At 38.8% G+C, this 21,248-nt stretch overlaps 1 protein-coding gene across 1 annotated transcript; it reads right to left on the reverse strand.

Moving 5' to 3' along the window:
• Positions 1–4,195: 4,195 nt before the first annotated feature.
• Positions 4,196–19,604, reverse strand: LOC139714782 (peroxisomal acyl-coenzyme A oxidase 1-like). Its single transcript, XM_071626437.1, has 15 exons — positions 19,472–19,604; positions 16,467–16,626; positions 15,457–15,611; positions 14,741–14,848; positions 14,312–14,431; positions 12,927–13,042; positions 12,070–12,239; positions 11,299–11,461; positions 9,242–9,432; positions 8,611–8,763; positions 7,565–7,670; positions 7,067–7,213; positions 6,433–6,503; positions 5,113–5,248; positions 4,196–4,258 (listed from the first exon to the last, which is right to left on the reverse strand). The coding sequence occupies exons 1-15, from the start codon at positions 19,602–19,604 to the stop codon at positions 4,196–4,198; spliced, it is 1,992 nt and encodes a 663-aa protein (XP_071482538.1).
• Between the last annotated feature and the right edge of the window lie 1,644 nt (positions 19,605–21,248).

Below are 21,248 nucleotides of genomic sequence, written 5' to 3' on the forward strand. Positions count from 1 at the left end.
CAGATGTCACCTTCTGGATAAAGGAGAAGAATAATGGAAAGAAATGAGAGATTCATGTTGATTGCATGAAACTTGGGTGAGCCATTGCAGTCATGGATCGAGGTCGGTGGAGGTAGTGATGCTCCTTTGTACGTAGGAGCCAGATCGTCATGTCCTCTTGGCACCAACTCAGAAGGTCCCCAATGAAGCTGCAGAAGTTAGACCAAAATTTAACCCTACCGATTTGCACATTGGCGAAGAGGTACCCAATACTCCAGCTTCTGCCAGTACTCCTCCCCAAAGCAATCCACGTCGGAGGCAAAACCCAACTCGGCGATGTGGTGACTCGTAACAGGAATGCTGGGCAGAATGTCGGGTGATTACAGTGAATGTGTGTACAATAATATTATAATATAAATATGTAGGAAGTTGTGGGATATACCTGTAACACCATGTATAATTTTGACAGTCCAACCAATGAATACATCGTCATATTCGATATCTTTCTACAGCAGAATTCCAACATGTCCAGATCACCTGAGAAAGGTCTCTGAAAGTGTTACAATGGTCACTGATATTTCAGCCATCATTGAAGCTTATCCAGGCATATCGACGGTGAACAACGAAGTCGGCACAACCATGACTGCAAGCGGTGTGGAAAGCAATTCTCTAAGAGACAACCTCTTACCTAATTACAAGAGACTGCACAGGGGCCAAAGAGAAAATTCTCCAACATGGGGAAAGGATAAATGGGACCACACCCGCAAACACCACGGCCAAAATGAGGAAGCTGGAAGCCAGCATATATAGGTCCCACTCTCCTGCTGCAAAGCAGGTGAAAAGCAAGATTTTTGATTCCTGAGATTCCTGGCCCTTGTGCAGAAATCGAGATGGCAGTCTCACCAGAAACACAGCAAGAGGTGGAGCAGTCCCTCCAAGTACCCCTGGCTATGGCAGCATGCGGAAAAACACGGGGTATGCTTGCAATGATAGGGCCACCAGATCCCAGGTAGAGAATGCCAGAATCGGAGCCAGATATCCCAGTATCCATGCTGGATGGGGACACCTTGGAACCACAAATATGGCTGATACAGTATAGGTGAACCAGCCTGTGGGAGAGCTGCCCATCCTGAATCTCCTGCAAAATCAGTGGATAAACGTTGGGGAACAATCCTTGTGATCCATTTATCATGAGGGGGAAAAGATCTGGGAAAAGATCCAGGAGAGAAAGTATGATGTTGTATTCCTTCAAGGTTTTGAGCAAAAGCCCACCGCCACAGCTCATGAAGTTGCACCACGTGGAGACTGCCACACCTAGTGAACCCATGACAGAGGAAGACTTGGCCAAGGTCCTTGTTGGTCAAGTAAAAAGGATCACGGAGACAGTCTGCGAGATGACTTACAACAACGGAGTTTTGTTTAGGAGACTGAAATGGCGCAAGGAATTCTCCGTAGACGCGGTGATTGGAGTGAAGGATGGGAAGCCATAGCGGAAGGCTCAATGACGCACTACCCTTCATTGTTGTTATATATCTTTTAAGTTATGGACTGCTATTAAGAGAGATTTACTTTTGTGGTATTCAAATAAGTGTCAATACCATCTAAACCACTGTACAAGACACCTTTGGTCAAGGAAGGAGTGCCGAAGCAACCAGGATTGTAACCATTATTTGTACCCGTGTATTCTATAAGTTCCTTGTTACAGGAAAGGAGAAAGACCAAACACATGTGAGTAGTAAATGCCTAGCTAGTAGAGTAATGACTCGACTTTTACCATGGTGTTGACTAGAGTTACGGTATGTAAATGCATGTAAATCCGAAGATGTGAGCAGGTATTTTGTGTACTTTTGTAATATAGTTGTTGCCGTTAGCGTGCTTGGAAGATAAGGTGAAGATAACAAGTCCGCAAGGCTTATATGACATAGAGTAGGAGGATGTAAGAAATTTCATTATCGTGTTATTCATTCATGTTTTTGTTAATGTGGGAGACAGGATTTCAATGTCCAATGTTGGTCATTTCATTGTTTATTTAAAGTCCAGCCCTAGTCAAGCGACTGACTAGTCTTAGGGAGGGACTGTGCAATGAAAACGGTAATGAAGTTTCTCATTCGCACACACTTATGTTGTCATCTCGGTGAATGATGTTGAGTCTGCGTGATGCTGCAGTGTATTGAGATTATTGTGAGTCAGAGTAAAATGTCCAAGAATACACCACAAAAAGATCCCACACAGTAACTGGAGAAATCTGGTCGTTGCATGACAATATCATGATGCAGAATTGAATGGAGTATCACAGAGAAAAAAAAGTAAATGACTAGTCAACTTCCATACCAAATATACATACACTTGTAGCTGCAATAATCAAAATTACAGTCAACCCTGCTGAAGTTGACCTCGGGTAAGTCAAATAATAGCCTAAGTCGAAGGTCTTTTCAAGTCCTCTTCACTGTATATTCTATTGATATTATCCCTCACAAGACAAGTTTTCTCAAAGTCGAAGCTGTTTCTTCAGTCCAAATAGATTTGACTTTATAGGCAAGGTTGACTGTACATTATACAATGTACAAATTTCATAACAAACAACGGGTGATTTTGAATTCGGTGTTAGCGTTGGTGCTGGTGTTATCTCCAAAATAGTCAAATTGAGCTCCAACACTAACATGATCATAACTATCAATACCCAACACTAATGTTATCTCACGACCACAGCAAAATTTATGTCATTGTATTGGAATTACACCAAAAAAAAAAATGTCTTTTTAGGGTCAACCTGCAAACATCAACTAACTTCAAGTTTGGGGTTATCACCAGCACTAGCACTGAATCTGAAATCAACTTTTTTCATTAAGAATACACAAGTAAAATAATGATGACACATGCATTGTACAAACAATCAAATTCTAAATTTACATGAAATTAACACAAAATTTTCCTGTTGGCAAGAAATGAGAATGCCATGATGCACCAATATAATGAACGCAAAATCAAGATGTATGTATACACAAATACAAATAATATTACATTAATGTTAGACAAAACAGACCTTGCAACAGAATGTCTGAGCCTTAATCTTTTCTGAATGTCAGTCCATAATGTGATTATACTGTCAAAATTTACTCTCTTATGCCCAAAATAATGTCTTCTGGACACTAGAAAGAAGTGCTTTCGATTTACAAAGTGATTACTTGTATTACTAACAAGTCACAAACACATTGTCTCATAATATTTAAAGATGAATAAATTGCAGTGGGATGGAACAATCTTTGGTCTTGTGTCTTAACAGAAATTGTTACGAGCTACAAATCACATCGCTTCTTTGTACATTGATTTACAAGCACATGTGACAAAGGCAAATACTTGTTTTCTTCCTCTTTAAGATGAAGAATTGCACAGATACTGTGGGGAGAAAATGGGATTTTGGGTTACAAGCAGAGTTCCATTTTATCTAGATATATTCTGTTTATACTTGAAGACTATCAACAATTTTTTTCCCCTTTTTGATACGAAAGATGTCAAAATACCTATCTCTCTTACTTACTTATACACACGAACACACACACAAACACACACACACACACACACAAGAAATGGCACAATGAAAAACTGGCTTCCAAAATCTAATTCTGAAATAAACAAATTGAGCATCTCCAATTATCACACACATAAGTTCTTTTGGCAAAATACCAATTTGTCACAAAAGGCCAAATGTTTTGATTGACTACAGATATGTCATAATCAGAATCTACTGGGCAATAGTCTACAGTACCCTCGCTGCATTTACCCTGATATCAACATCATGTAACAAAATAAACCTTATAAGTTTTTTTTCCTGCATATCTAACTAACAGCTCCAAAGTACAACATTCATATATGTTTGCATAACTGTGATCCCTGACCAGTACACTCTGAAAACATACTGATATTGCAGCAAAGCCTGTGCTTGCTCTTAATGCTTTGGTAGTGGTCACTGAATATATTGCATTTATTCGCAAGATGGTACATCAATGACCTGTTTGTGTCTACATCAAAATTACTTAAAGCATACAGAATGTCCAAGGAATTGTAAGCACCAATAGCCAATACCATTTCTTCAACACATTCTCTTTCTTTTTCTATTGATTGTCCCAAATTGGGTACAATAAAAGCTACATGGTTTTTCTCTTTCTTTCACTCTCTATCTCTCTCTCTATATTATATATATATATCTATCTTTCTCTCAAAGTTTTGCTATCAATCCCTTGAGTAGAGGCCTCAGATACTTGTAGTACGTCTCATGGACCTGAAACAAAGCAGGCAACAGTGAAAGGAAAAATTAAATGATATTTGTTCAAATATGGGCTATCCAGCCATCTTCTCAGATGGAAAATGAACAAACAATATACACTTCAAAAAATAGCCTATAGTCAGGCATCCTGAAAGCTCAAATAATATTCAGCCTTTATGTGTACAGACTTACCATAATATAATGGTTTCAGCCTTTTCACGTTAATGACTGGTTCAGTTGCTTCATCCAGCTGTTACCTGGCAACTGGTTGAATGCATCTATCATATTAATTGTACGTAGAAGATTCTTTCTAGTACTTTCTTTCGTTCTCTTTCTCATTATCTTTCAATTTTGCTAGTCCTTTCTTTTTCTCAGCATCACCTGTGTACATGTCTATTAATGTTTTCTTTTCTGAAATAATGTCTTGTCTTGTTGTAGCTAAGTATATCAATATTTTATAGTAGCCATTTTTTTTTTTTTTTTTTTTTTTTTTGTATGTATCTAATAACACCCCAAACATTTAGTTTGCTTACAAGGTATCCTCCGGCATGGCAATATGATTTTCTTCAAATTTCTTTGTACTCTGTCACAATGATTTTACACATTCTTTCATATTCAAAGCTAGCAATGATGAATCTAAAATTAATTTGAATGTTTGCTCCAGTGATTTGTTAATTTGTACCATGCAGAAACAATAAATGCAATGAAATAAAAACCTAGGATTCATGATAAAATTCAATATTCAGGTTCAGAATAAAAGATGATTTAGCACTTTTAATACCTTGCCTCTCTTTCAAATGATTGCTTGTAAGTGTGACTTTTCCACACATACTTCTCCTCAACTGTACTGGACAATGACTGTAACTTACCTCTGTCTTATTTCTTGGGTCCGTCTTTGCGTATTCATACATGCGCTCGTAGACGTTGCCGTCGTAGCAGCCCAGCGTGGATTGGAGGAACTCATCACAGATGTCAAAGGAGTCCACCAGTGTGACTGCCTCTGGTCTGTAGGGACACAGCCACGTAGCAGATATCAGAACACCAGGCAAAGAAACAGACCAGTACATTTGGTGTTTATTTTAAAAGCCTGAGCCATGGTAGCAGGTATCTATTGTACAACAAATAGCATTAGTAGTACCGGTAGTAGTAAAGAGAAACCCTGTTATAATGGGGTCACCAGGACTGTGGATTTCACCTCCATTACAACCAGTACCTCATTGTAAACATACTAAAACTGAGACCAGCTACACACAGTAATGGAAAAATTGGGACCACCGAAATGACCTTGTTTAAGCAGTACCTAGTTGTGAGCAACATTGTTACAACAGGTAGTATTTTAAAAAAATTGAAGTTATTGGGTCAATAAGCATGCCACATTCGTACTGTGACTAATAAATATCGACAAATACTCCTTGAAAATTCCCTACATCATTCCCATCATCATTTGTGTATTCAATTATTTAATGTAGAAAGGAACTTGTCTTGCCAGGTCAAAGTTCAGGAACTTTTTCTACATTCTCAGGATTTTTGCAAAAATTACATTGTATCTTTATTTGCAGCTCAGATAGATGACCCGTCTGTGATGTATGATATGAATATCGCAAATGTCTTAGTAATAAAAGGAGCAGCCCTCTTTTGAGTCTTGTTCAATCCATTTCATCTGGAGATACCATTATGTGTCAACATGGCCGATGAAAATGTTTTACTAGTCACAGGGTCAGCAGAGCAGAAGTAAAATTATTCCTGAGAATGCCTTTCCTTCCATTCACTGCCCTCAACATCATCCAGTCATTACTAGATATAATTATGGATCAGATTCATATCAACAATAACTCACCACTTGAGATAGCATTTCAAAGAACACTTTTCAACTTTTGTTTGAGAGTCACAGCAAGTCTATGCCAATAAGTGCAACTAAAATAACCCCTAAAGCATTTCCACGAGATAACAGAGAGTTCAAGGAACATTTTTTGGTCTTATCTGTACAGGTGGAGATGTCACTTTGACCCAAGCATTATATAGGACGGACTGATTCTGCTACAACACACATTTCCCAGAGACACCTGCTTGAGTATACTCATCCTCAACGGTTTAACATCAACCATAACCTGTTAATGTCACCTTCAGATGCAATCTTTGTGGCTGCTGAGTGGACAAATGAATCACAATAGCACAGCCAGCTCACTCACCTAATTATGGGGAATGTCTCCAAGTAGAGTCTGTGAAGCCAGTCTAGCTGGTCTGATGAGATGAAGCCATCCTATAAAACGAGTCCACAAAATCATACAGCAGTGATGATCACATACTAAATACATGTTTTGGGAAGAAATGGAATATTTTAAGACACCACTGTAAAAAAATGGTGGGCAGTGAACCATGAAGTGATGAATGTAATGAGACACCTGTCAAAAGTGAGCTGAACGTGTCACGTATGAATGTAAACATTGTCAATTCTGCAACATTATTTGAAACCCAAGGTTCTTACCTCTCAATAATTCAATAACATTTAAAACAAAGTAGGGCCTATTGTTTCCCTTATTCCCATTATTGAATGTGTAACTGAGCATCACAATGAAGGATCCTTGAGGAGTATACATATATACACACTTTTTGCAACTCTATATCATGATCATTTACAAGCTATATCAAATGGTCTCACAACTAAAGATGGAGCCATTCACTACCCTGATGTTTGACACAAATCTAAGTGGAAATTTAAGCTGACATCCTTAAAAAGGCATGAAATAACTGCTGACACAAGCCAAGCACATAAACTTGGCCTCTCCCAATCTTGTCAGGCTTATACCTAGGTTCACAACTTACCACCACAAATTCTCCTGCATTCTCTTCGACGTGGTACAAGGCATACAGTCGGCACAGTGCTTCTAAGACTTTCTTCGTAGCTGGAGACACTTGAGTCTCTTCAACTCCATGGTAGAACGACTGCACAATGAAGTACTGTGTATGTGCCTGTGAATGAATGATAAATGATGAGTTTGAACTAAATGCTGGAATCATCTTGTCTTTCCAAGGGCACCCAAAGAGTTTGACTTGATCCCAAATGTATTTCATTTCAGCATACTCAACAAAACAAAAATCACTTTATGCAAAACAAATACCCTTGATGTATTTCAGGCTAATACATGCATGCTCATGAGAAATGAAAATGACATATTAAGGAGTAGTAGTCTACTCAAACAGTGACAATGTAATTCATATGATCTTGAAGAAATTGTAAGGATGACTTTAAATGCCACTGCAAACTCCTGGAGCTACTGCAGAATTTATTCTGGATACATTTTAGCTGAGCCACGATCTCACCTGAGCTGCCTTGACCAAGTCGATACCACTCTCATTCCAGGCTCTCTTCTGTGTCATCCCTTGTGCCATCAAGCCTGCCAACCTCTCCCCAGCCTTCTGGCCCAACCTGTTCATGAGAGCAGGTCAGGAATGACACTGGTCAGGCATATCTTTTTTTAATGAAATCATCTCTTCACCTTGAAATGAAAAGTCACAAAGATTGCCTCTCCCACTGAGCTTCCAAACTTTCCTTTTCTTCAGTTCTCAATTACAGTTCACTTTTTGCTTGACCATTACAGTAAAAAATGACATTGATCAGATCAATAAGACAGTATAATTGAATGCTGTAAATATCCTTCGTTAAAACAAATAATCTAAATCCTATCTCAAAAGGGAGTCTGATGACATGTGGCAATTTTTTTTTTGAAGGAAACTACACAAATAAGTACATGGTTCAATAAAAATTGATGTAAAGCAAAAAACAACAACAATCCACGAGTCATCACAGAATTACAGATTGAGAAGGGGCTGATCTGTTAAATATGGTAAATGAATAACAGGGTCGGTTAAAGTGTGCTCACCTCACCTGAACATTTTGAATATGGTAGTAAAGTACACAACTGAGTGATAGCTACTTATTAACAAAAGGGTCACTTTATGCCCTTTACACTCAGCCAATATGATTATCATTACAATTTGATAAAGGGCTTCAAAACATATCAAACTGTACATTTCAATAACACACTTACATCATCATTATGTTCTGCCATATTATTCTATGAATCCAATGTACTGACATTATGGAACAGCCCAGTCAAATAGTGGTATAGGGTGTACATGAAAAAATAGATATGACCAAACTGCCTTTGGAGATGCCTAGTGTATCAAGTAGGACCACCTGTCAATGGGCACCCCACTAAGCTTGACTCCCCTTGGCTTTATTCACATGCGTTTGAGGGTGCTGTGTGCAAAGATCACCCTAAGATAAAGGCAGCTTTTATTTCCCACTACATTTGCACAGCATCTACACACAGCTGATTGTGACTACAAGTGTACTACACGCATACCTCTGTGCTCGGTGTTTGTATGCTGCGAATATGGATTCCCCATCCAGGGACTCGTGAGGGCGCCACTGGTCTTCTGGCTGATTGGCCAGATATGCTCCCACGCCAGACACATCTGCACCCATCTGAGCTCTACTCAGAATCTTCATGAGATACCTGAGTTGAAAAAAAAAAAAGAATATGACTGCGGTTTGATATAGATGTAACAATAAGGACTTCACTTGTAAGTGATGATGATTATGATGATGTTGATGATGATGATGATGATGATGATGTTGATGATGATGGTGATGGTGATGGTGATAATAATAATAATAATAATAATAATAATAATAATAATAATAATAATAATAATAATAATAATAATAATAATAATAATAATAATAATAATAATAATAATAATTGCATTCATATGGCACTTTATCCATCTATCTATCTATCTATGTCTGTCCATTCATATATCTATCTGTCTATCTATTTATCTATATGTCTGTCTGTCTATTTACATATCTATCTGTCTATCTGTTTATCTATCTATCTATCTATCTATCTATCTATCTATCTATCTATCTATCTATCTATCTATCTAAGTATCTATCTGCATTCATTTACACTGTATTAAATGTACACACACCCTGCGACTTGCAGCAGGAGGACAGTGTTTTCTCCCTCATATATGCAGGAGGCCGAGAAGCAGTCATAGAGCTCTGGGAGACCACTCTGCAGCATGACCCCGTGACCTCCGCAGGCAAAGCGACATGTTTCCATGTGGAGAACTGACTCCCTCGTGGCGAGCGCCTTCAGACCTGAACAAAGAGCATGCAGCTACAAAAACAACAACAACAATGATGATAGCAATCATACATCTTTGAAATAATGAATGTTGATCATGAATCTTACAGTCAATCACATTTGACACTATGTTATACATATAGGATGTGTATAACATTCAAAATCGCAATTGCAATTACATTCTCCAACTTCAAGAATCACACTCGGTTATGAACAATTAATTCTGAATAAAAATGAGAAAAATGATATCACACACAACAAATGAATTTCAGTAAACTTGAAAAATCTGCAAAGCCACAACTATCTCAAAGCTCAGGTTTGAGTTTCTTCAGTTTGTCTCCCTCTACAAATGAAAATTTGTTAAGATAGCAACTGCTGATCTGTAAATTAACAAACATGTCGGAAAAAAGGAACCAGTGGGACTCAAACCTGTCATCTACTGCTTTCCGGAGAGCGACACTACCACCAGGCTGTCCCTGGTTGCCGGCAGTGACACGATGAACATGGAACAAATACCCAAGCTCCGAAATTCCGACACTGTTATGTTAAGTAGTCCAAGGCGGACAAATTTTCATTTGTAGAGGGAGACAAACTGAAGAAACTCAAACCTGAGCCTTCCCCCCTCTGAATAATATTTTTCTTTCATTTATCTCAAAGCTGTCAAGCAGTCATTTGACCATAATATCAATTGAGTAGCTTCTTTTCATCCGCTTTGCACACGAGGTGCAACTGATCATTTTTTTTTTGTAACACGTCTTGTCTATATGTTACGATGAATTTTCTTTCATACAAATCTATGGCAGTCTTTTTTTTTTTCAATGTGGCAAATGAATCTGATGAAGTAATTCACAAGTAAAACTATGTAGGAACAGACACATGACTAAACTGCTATTCTACAAATCATGAGTGGCAATACTTCATAATATATTGTCGTCATTGGGGGCGACAAGACCTTGTACCTTCAAAATGTCAAATGTTTAGGAGAGCAAAAAAGCATGGTTACCAAAGCACTATATCAAATGGGATAGCCTTTCCTTTAACATGTCATGGTGGCTTCATTTTTGGGGTAAGACAGCTAGGATTTGGACAGGACTCACTTAACTGATTATCTGACCATTAATAAAAAAAAAGTCATTTTCACCAAAATTTGGGATACAAGGTCTTGTCACCCTAGTGACCATATGACCATTTATACAAAGACAACTATTCCACAATTATTACCTCAATTCATTCTCACTCTCCTAGATATCGTTATCGACATTGTGGGTGTATCAATGATTTCCTTTGGACTGACCAATTTTCACAGGACCCTTATCCTTTCAAAGAAGTAGCCCCCACTTGTTAGTCACAGTAATTGGAAATAGTCCTCTTCTAGCTTTAAAAGTGGTTGATATACTCAAACAATCTCTTTGTTGGCCGTAACGCAGAACTGGACTGATAAGCAACAGTGTTCACACCTCAAGATAGAAGGGCACCTAAAATTTGCGTACCATAAAACACAATATTTTCGCGGTATGAAATTTTCATGAATTGGCGCCAATGGCTTTTTTCGCGGCCTGAAAATTTCGCAAGTTGCCTCAAACATTCAATGGGTATAGTGTACACAAGAACTTTCAAGTGCATTTTAGTTTTGTGAATCTTGGCTCTCGCGAAATTTACGAAATTAAAATGTATGCAAACATTCCTCATTTTACAATACAGAGAAGACAGAATCAGGAAAAATAAAACATTAATGTCTCAAAGCCAATCCCTTTGGTAGAATGGTTTATGCTGATGGCTAACACATGACAGTCAGACAATGAATACCATAATTATAAAAAATTTCACTCGGGAACTGGGGGAAGGGGGGGGGAACCAGCAAGAGGGTGCCATTTCCTTTTTCTTTCATGGATGCTTTACCTCCGGCAGAATGCTAAAGTCTCCCTTCAGGAGGCTCTCCTCATTCTCCTCATAAAGCCTCCGGAGATGCTGACCGGCAAAGTAGATGGCAAACACGGCGGCCAGGCCTGGAAAGAGCTTCTGCTGCTGGGTCTGATAGTCCAGTATGGGCACCTCTGGCCCGCTAGTCATGGACAAAGTAATGGGAGAGAGTTGGGAAGAAAAGTGGGGAGGGGGGGGGGGCATGGGAGAGAATGGCTTTTATTGTTGTTGAATTTTTTAATACAGAAAGAGTTGCACTCGAAGAATTAAAAGCATGCATGTAAACACCACTTCTGTCAACATACTGAATACAGTAAATGAGGGGAATTATACATGCCAAAATTGTTGTCAACAACATTTCTCTCACAAGAACTATGGAAGTAAGAGGAAACCAAACCAAGCAAAAACACACAGAAGTTCAATTTTATCCCATCAAAGCAAGCTGATTTTTGTATAACCACCTCTTTTCCTCTCCTTAGATCTTCTATCTCTTTTTTTTTTTTTCATATGTTGGCTGATTTTAAGATGTTGGGCTGGTTATTGTTAGCACTGCCATTACTCACATTCATCCATAAAGCTTGGAAAGTTTTGTTACAAATTAGGCCAAAATATAGATCCCGTAATGAGATCAGCATCCACTTCATTGATGAATGTGAGCAGAAAATTTCATCTACGAGGAATTTTAATCCTGTACTCAATCTGAAGCTGTTCCTCCTTTTCAAGCCATAGATTCAGAAATCTGAAACCAACCTGTCCTCAATCTTTCCCTGGGTGCGGACAGCACTGTACCTCACTGCAATCGTGAGGGATTTACTGAGCTCATACGACGCCGCCCTGACAATGGCCGTCCTCACAAGAACCATGCTGCCGTAAGTGACTTTGGGGTTGCCAACTATGCTGAATACTCCATCTGGTGAGACCTTGGATATGTTTCATTGTGAGCAAGAAAGTAAGATAAAACATGATAGCCCATCCTCGGCATTACATGGTGGCATCTGCCAGACAACATGTCAGGATTCATAACATATTCATTCATTTATAATGCAGCCTAGGAAGGGTTGATACCTATCACTGACTATTGCTAATCTCCAAAGATGAACTACACAAGGTTGGTTTCACCACCTCTTTTTTGTAAGTGTGTGTGGTTATGAACCACTTTATCAGATTTGCACATTCCCTTTTTTGAGCCTGCATGAGGACATGTTACTTGTGGATCCTTTTGTGTGTGTGATTTGTGAGCTTTTCTTACACAGAACTACCACATGCATCCCGTACCGCTGTGACGAAACAAGAAATAAGCATTATCTCTTTTTAGAAGGAAAGACAGTAATCTAAAACCTTGGAGATCATGTACAGCACATTTGTGGTATAGGAAGCAATATATTTAAGAGTTGTTAATTTTGCGATTACCAGTAAACTCGCAAAATGTGTTTGTCAGATATCATGTTTAAAAAGACTGAGAAGACTGACAAAAATGATGACAATATGAATCATATGAAGCCATGGCTTTACATATTTCTGGTCATGCACCACAATCTCCCCTGAACATCCATGTGACAGAAAAAAAAGAAGAAAAGAAAATAGAAACAAACCTATACACCACTCACTTTGGCATACTTCATGAGCATGCTTTCCCTTGGGATCCTGACTTGTTCCAGAATGAGGAAACCGTTGTCGATGGCAGCATAGGATGACTTCAGACCAATGTCTCCTACTGTCCTTCCTGTTAGAATGCATACCAGGTTAACAGTACAAACATATGATTATATTGACTGGGAAATATAACAACAGCAAAAAAAATCAATGAGATAATAGAAGAGCTCTGTCCATGGATTCACTACGCTCAGACAAGTGAAAGATGGATTAAAAGACGGTGACGTCTATTAATTACACCCTCTTTGGCATGAAATTGAGAATGATATACATAAAATTTCAGACCAGATTGCCCATGGTCAAGCAACAAAAAACTGGATCAGTCCTATGGATGGCCATCTCTCATCCTAATACATCCCCAGTGTCAAAATAAGAAGTCAATTCAACACACCACATGAATAATATATCATAGAAATAAATGTTAGCATACTATATCACATACTACATATCTATGGTTATTTTATCAGGGATGCCAGTGGCAAATTGCTCTTGGGCCGGAAATTTTTTTTGTGAACGATATTGATGTTCGCGAAGCGCACATCACGAGCGCGAAGCGCGAAGTCCCTTCGGCCGGGGTCCAGGGCCCGCTCAAGGGCCCTGGAAGCTCTGGGGTTCTTAGATGCTCTCTGGTGCAATCTGAGCATTTCTGAGGGCTCTTCTTCCCTCAAATCTAATCCAGAGAAATGAATTTGTACCAAAAATAAAGAAGTCCTATAGTGCCGTAAACTCCGTAGTTTTGCTTCGTTCAGCTGACTCAATCGACTCACACCACACCGTCTCAGCGCTGTAGCTATAGCGAGAGCGCAGTATGATTCATGCACCGCGACCGCACTACATCGCATAGAAACACCACACACTGTTCGATCGCTATTCATCGCACGTGTTGCATGTCCCAGCTAGCAGCAGCAACATCGCGCTAGTTTTGCATGACAGTCGTTTTGTGATATTCTCATGCCCAAGTATATGCGAAACATAATACGGAAATCGTGAAAGTGAATATCCCGTAAGTTTAGATGATCATATTTTTTCGTTTTTCTTTCTTTCTTTCTTTCTTTCTTTCTCCTGTTTTCCGGCTTTCCAACACAGACGGAAATAATATCATGAAGCCGGAAATTGGACACCAAAATATGAAAAAGCCGGAATTCCGGCTATTGCCGGAAAACTGGCATCCCTGTTTTATGGTATATGGAACATTTTATGGCATCATGTTAACTGAATGGTGAGGTATGAGAAAATGTCATTAAGGAGGAGGAGGAGGAGGAGGAGGAGGAGGAGTTGGAGGAGGAGAAGTTGGAGGAGAAGGAGGAAAAAGAAAAAGAATATTACTACTAATAATCACCTGGTAATGGTTGATGTGTCTCCAAGCTTCTGAGCTGAAGAATGAAGGCATGCACTCCATGACGTTTACCTCGGACAATCAGCTGAGCCAATATGATGCAGTGAGTGCATGTCTTACCCACTGTGAAGAAAACATAGTGTGCATCAAAAGAATAAACAACGACAACAATCAAGTGAAATCATCTTTCAAAAAGATGTTTGGAATTCTGTGAATTATTCAGATCTTATAATCATAGTCAAGCTCATTATCATAATTTGACATCTTTTACCCTTGCTTATCACCAAACCTGTACCGGTAGGTATCTTAATTAGTTCTCCTTTGAACCAACAAGATGTGGTCCAGGATAACAATGTACAGTTTGCTCTGTCCATTACAGATAATAATAATAATAATAATAATGTAATTGAGATCCCAATGAGTAGCACTTACATGCCCCTGGCCACCATTTCATTGCGGTTTGAGTAGGGGAGTTGAGGATGAACTCCTGCGTTGTCTCATCGTAAGTTGCAGTCGTCTCCAGGCCGCTCAAATATGTGCCTGGTTCAAAGAATCACAGAAATAAAGAACTTTCTGTCAGAAACAAATTTAACAGCAGTCTCATGAAAGATCTTTATGTCATCATGTATCACAAACATGTAACTGTTCTATTAAATCTAATACAAGCTGATGTTCTTCCTCACATAAAAATTGCTTAAAATTTAAAAGAGTAGTCTGACAGACAACGTCTTTAGTAACAGACTGACAGAAAGGTCAACAGACCAAACACACAGAGATTTCTATACCCCTTACACACTTTGTGTGGGCATGGTGAACAATAATAACAACGAACAAATTCTAGCAGTGATATACATGTAGCAATACATTCATAATAACCTCCACTCACCGACACACTTAAACAATGCATACTACAGGTTACTTCAACCACAACAATATAAATGCTGATGTTGATCTTCACAGTATAAATAAAATAATTCAAATTTAAATGATTTGAAAAAAAATGCACAACTGTAAGTATGCTTGCGTACTAAGTCAACATAATTCACACGTGCAACGCACAAACTGATGAGCATTACATTTGTTTTCAAGTTTGCACTTACTGTTGATTTGAAACAAACACACAAGCAAACAAACAAAGAAAACTGTACCATGTCCCAGTTCTGTTTGTGCATAAGTGCCCAGGATCTTGTACTGCTTGGCAAGTGGCAGCCACTTGGCCTTCTGCTCCTCTGTCCCGAGTCGCTCGATTGATGGTATGAACATCAGCGTGTGAATTGCGAATCCTATGTTGTTGTTCATGCATCTGTGTGGATAGCAAAAAGGAGACTACAAGAGTTACATGTGTATTCATATGCATAAACAACCAAATTATATGATATTATCATACTTTTGAGGATGACACAAATGAAAACATTTGCAATGTGTAGATTAACAACCTCATTTACAATTTGTGGATTGTGCTGCATCTACAGGCATGTGAATAAGAAATAAGCAACTACTTACCTTGATGGTACAAAATATTTTGGGAAGATTAATTATTAGAGAATTAAGGCAGTAGAAATACTTGCTGGGGGCATACCAGGATAAACCTGAGCCTCGCCATGCCCTCTTAAACTAGAGTGTTGTAAGTGCTTGAGTTGGGAATTAAGACACAGAATGACAAATAAGTATTATTCAGTCATGTTCATTTTCACCAACTGTATATTATGCAAGGATATCTGATGGTTCTTAACAGGCATGTTTTATCTCAAGTCTTCTCAATTACCTATGTCTGACAACTGCTGTGGTACTGGCAACAGTAGATCTCTTGAACAAGATTAACAATACATCTTGATTTTGATCATCATTATCAACAACATCTTTAACATCATCCAGTTATCATCATCACCATCACCATCATCTTCATTGTTATCATCATCACCACCATCTTCATCATCACTGTGACCCTCAAATCACAAGCACAATCATTATCATCACAGTCATCATACCCACCACCGTCACGTTAAAGCAGCACCATCACCATCTCAATTTCAAAACGCTCTTTATCATCTAGCCATTTCTTCATTCTGATTTACCTAAAAAATCAATAAACTTTACAAAATCTATTGACTGTTCCAAAGATATCTCCATTATGTGTTAATTATCAAGTCCCTCTCACCTTAATATGATCATGTCATCCCTGGGTTGACTGAGGTTATACTTCTCCTTGACAGCGACCCAGCGTACAGCTCGCTTCACGGACTGATCAAAAGTCTCTGCCGGACTGAGGGTGAACCGGTAGCTCTGGTCAAAGTGGGGGTCACTGAGAACAATGGACTCTGGTAGAGAATCATATCAGACAGGAGTAACAGAGCACAATTATTTGAATATGAGCAGTAACCACCGCCCCCACCACCAAAAGAAAAAAAAATAAATGAGTAATTTGTATCATACAGGCACCTTATAAATCTAAATGACTCCTTCCCCCTTCTTTTTAAAGAAGAAATAAAAGAATATGTGGATGTGTTGTGGCTGAGTGGATAAGAGTGCACATTTCTGAATCATATGAGTGTGGTTTGGGTTTGTGGGTTGGAGCCCCACGAAGCCTGACACGTTTGCCCTTCAGCAAGGCACTTTATCCACATTGCTGCTCTCTGCTAAGGAGTATAAATGGGTACCTGGTAGGATGGGAACGTTTATGGTGGTTGATCAGCATGTGCCCACCAGTAAAATGGTGACTGGCTGGAATGCTCCCCAGGGAGTGGAGAGTAAGCACTGTCACTAATGCTGGCGGGAAATATAATGTATCAAGAGATCAGAGTAATGATAGTATGCATGCGCTTTGAGCGTGCTCTCACAGAGGGGATTTGGCACACCATGAATTCATGCTATTATTTAGTATTATCATATGTTACAAATATCACCCTAGATCACCCCCCCCCCCCCAAAAAAAAAAAAAAAAAAAAAAAAAATGAAACTGCACGTAACAGCCGTAACAATTTCTTGGCATTTTGGCATTTTTTGGCAAGTGAAGAAATATACAAATAATCTAACTGAAATTTAGATTTCAAAAAGGAAACAACCAACCAAATGGCAATAGAGTGCAGAAAATTGAAAGAAAATGAGATTCTATAGATTTGTATGCAAAATATTTTGATTGTAAACTGCCTCATATAAACAATTTATTTGATATACTTAACTGTATGAATGCAGTAAAATCCCTCGCTATAAGTTGAGTATTTTGGTAACCAGTACCTTTGACCGTAATGCAGATTAATAAACAAGAATGCACAACGACACTGCACAAGTACTGTATTGATATTGGCCTGATAGCAGGATCCAAAGCAAACAATCTTAAAAATACAGTCTGCATGAATATGCACAGTGAGAGGTCAGAGGTGTTATCAATGCATTGGTATCAAAGTGCATCAGTCATTTACTGTGCTAAATCTCCTTGACATTGCCATGATATAAAATGGCCGTCATCTGAGAACAAAAAAGTATTTTGTAAGTCTCTTGAATTTAATATGACTTGGTAAAGCCAGGGTGGGAGTCAACTTCAGATAATTTTGACTTTGAAGCTATTTAGTACTGTATTCAGAGGGATATCAAAACATTCCTGCATGATGGTAAGGTACCGGTATTTACAATATTTTAGTCAGGTTGATGCTATGCCACAATACAGAACATACTGCTGGTAGGTATTCCTTTTTTGGATAAAGGCAGCTTTGCTGATAAGCCAACAAATCTAGAAGAATGCCTTGTTAAATCAGATTATGAATCTGTCAATTAACATACACTTTCATTTCAAACATATTACACAAAGTAGTTGACGGAAAGATCGGTCTATATCTGGTCGTCGGGGATATGTTCTGCGGAGACGAGTCTGGCTTCACGGATCCCCTCAGAGGAGAGCAATAACGTAAAAAAAAAAAAAAGACTTGACTCCGGACAGACGGATCTTTCTGTCTAACAAAGTAGTAGCTTGTGGGATGCATAGATTCTATCGTAAGCTTGAGCATTCTCAGGGTACACATGTAGTACCACATACCAAGCAATGTCCAATGAGTCTGTAATTTTGAACTCAAATCTGGATCACATTCACAGTCGAATGGAATGGTAGGGGGCCCAAACTCACTGTGTTGTGGGCCCGACTGTATAGACATACACTTATGGGGAAATTCTGAACAAGTCCCCTGCCCTGCCCTGGTCACCGATTTCATCAATCATATAAGAAAAGTATTGTAAAATTTAATGTAAATTATACTGTAAACTTTTGATAAAACTGAGTGAAAGTTTTAATTCACTTAAAGGACAAGTTCACCTTCATAAACATAAGGATTGAGAGAATGTGGCAATATTAGTAGAACACATCATTGAAAGTTTGAGGAAAATCAGACAATCCGTTCAAAAGTTATGAATTTTTGTAGTTTTTGTGCAGTACCCGCTGGATGAGAAGACTACTGCAGTGTATGAATAACTTAGATGTCACATGCGTACAACAATATAAGGAAAATATAAAGAGAATTTCACAAAATTCCATCTTTTGAAAAAAGTACACATTCCCCTGACTCGTTACCGACAAATGTTATGGATAATATTATTCCCCCTGCCTTTAGAAAGAGGCAAGTCAAGTGCTCTATTATTATGCGAAAAAAGTGAAAATATGTTGAATTTTCTTTTACATTTTCTTTATACTGTTGACGTGTTGTACGCATATGACTCACAAGCTGTAGTAGTCTCCTCATCCAGTGGTTCCAACACAAAAATTTAAAAAATTCATAACTTTTGCATCGATTGTCCAATTTTCCTCAAACTTTCACTGATGTGTTCTACTAATATTGTTGCATTTTCTCAATCCTTATGTTTATGAAGGTGAACTTGTCCTTTAACTAATGCCATGGTTTGATAGATCACGAGATAGATGCACATAATAATTTGTATTTTTGGAGGTCAGCTGATTAAGCCCAGAAGTTCGACGTGGCGCCAGAAATAAAGTGCCCCCCCCCCCCCCCCTGCTTAATTAGATGTATTAAGCACAGCTTGCTGAGGAGGCTACCCACCACCACCACTGCACTGGGGACCTCGCCTGATCTGACTGATCACCTCCGGTGCTCTTCTACAAAGTACAGCCTACAGCCCAGGCATACAGGGTATAACAGTAAACACTACAGTTTAACTCACGAATGTATTTGATTCTCTGCAGTTCCTGGGGACCACCGTTCAGCAACAGAGTCAGCTCATGTTTGTCAAATGACGCCCCTCGCCTTTCTTGCGTTAGCCGAGGATTTTCACGTGCTGTCATTGAGTCAGACATCGTCGAATACTGCTTTTTTGCAACTCGGAATTCGCTCTAGAAACGTTCAGTTTAGTGGACTCCTCGACATCTCAGCTTGCTCTGTGCCTTGCGTGACAGTCAGCGCGGGCGCGGCGGTGGTACGACGTGCACAGCCACACTACATCACCCGTGCTGATTGATTGAGCAACAGCTGATAACTGCCTATGGAATGCCAAGAGGGAGATTGACAACAATGTCAATGTTATATTTTATGTGTTACCAACAAAAGCTTTCCCCTGGCCCTGCAGACGCTCAATTGCTTACATGCACCTAAGAACACACCCCGGTCAAGTTATTGATACTCAGTATACTGGAGTTTTCTTTCTTTCTTTCTTTCTTTCTTTCTTTTTTTTTGGTCTGCTTACCATTGTGACAGAAGAGTGTCAAACTACATCATAGTAGAGCCTACATGTATGCAAATACCAAATACGTACGTATTGCAAACATTGCAGAGGATGCATAGCGCATACATGGAGCTCCGCAGCTCCATGGTACCAGAGATGCTAAGTTCAAAAAACTTTTATGAGTGAGATTTTTATGACTCGGCGTCTCGGCGTTCGCGCGCATGCGCACGCGAACGAGGAGGGTGTCCCCCTCCCATGGTAGGGATCAGCTTTTTTAAATTATTATTACCTCCGATCTGGTGGATGTTACTAATTTTGAAAGGCAAAAGGGAAATATACCTTCAATTGCAACTATCACTTTAATCCTTTGAGCTATGCTCCTTATTTTTGGCCCAAATTGCAGACTTCACCAGATGCGTGAGAAAAATGGGTGCCATGCGTGAGATCGTGAGACAGACCCTAAATGCTTGAGTCTCACGCAGAATGCGTGAGACTTGGTAGCTCTGTGGTACATGCAATGTGCATAATATGATTATGAACTAATATCTGTTGCAGAAATCAGAAAAACATATTTGTGGTCAATGACCTTGTGGTAATTATTAATCTTTCAGGACCACAAGCAGCACAGTCAGTGAAGGTATTAATGTCTCTCTCTCTCTCTATCCCCTCCCCCCTCTTTCTCTCTCTCTTTCCCCTCTCCCTCGCCCTCACACAAACACACCTTTTACTCAGTTTATGTCTATTTGTCACGTACCATACAGTGTGTTGAATGTAGTGAATGTAATATATTTTATAATGAATAATGTAATTAAATGATGTCAATTGTTATTTTGTAAATAGTGATGAATGATTTGAAAATTGTAAATACTTTCTTCTTTAATCAACTATGTACATGTATTGTGTGAACAAATATTGCAATTCAGCCTTTTGGCTGTGAGAACATTTCATCTCATAAACCATACCATACCATACCATACCATACCATACCATACCATACACCAGAGACGCTGTGGTCACAAAATATTTATCATGAGAAAGACATTTGTAGCATATTAAAAATCTTGAGATTTGGGGCATCTGATATTTCGGCTTATTCTGATGTCATAACCATATTGTCAAAAATGTGACTTATTTTAGGTGGTTGGAAATCTACCGTTTTGTTGTTGTTGTTGTTTCTCAGTTATGGGATTTTTGAGGTGTGAAAAAATAGCTGACACACAAATAGAACTCACAATTTCATGTTAATTTGTAGGGCCTATTCACTATTGTAAATAATGTA

This window comes from Diadema antillarum, unplaced genomic scaffold (genome assembly GCF_040938485.1).
Source record: "Diadema antillarum isolate AM-2024a unplaced genomic scaffold, OU_Dant_1.0 seq00002429_RagTag, whole genome shotgun sequence".
NCBI classification, from domain to species: domain Eukaryota; kingdom Metazoa; phylum Echinodermata; class Echinoidea; order Diadematoida; family Diadematidae; genus Diadema; species Diadema antillarum.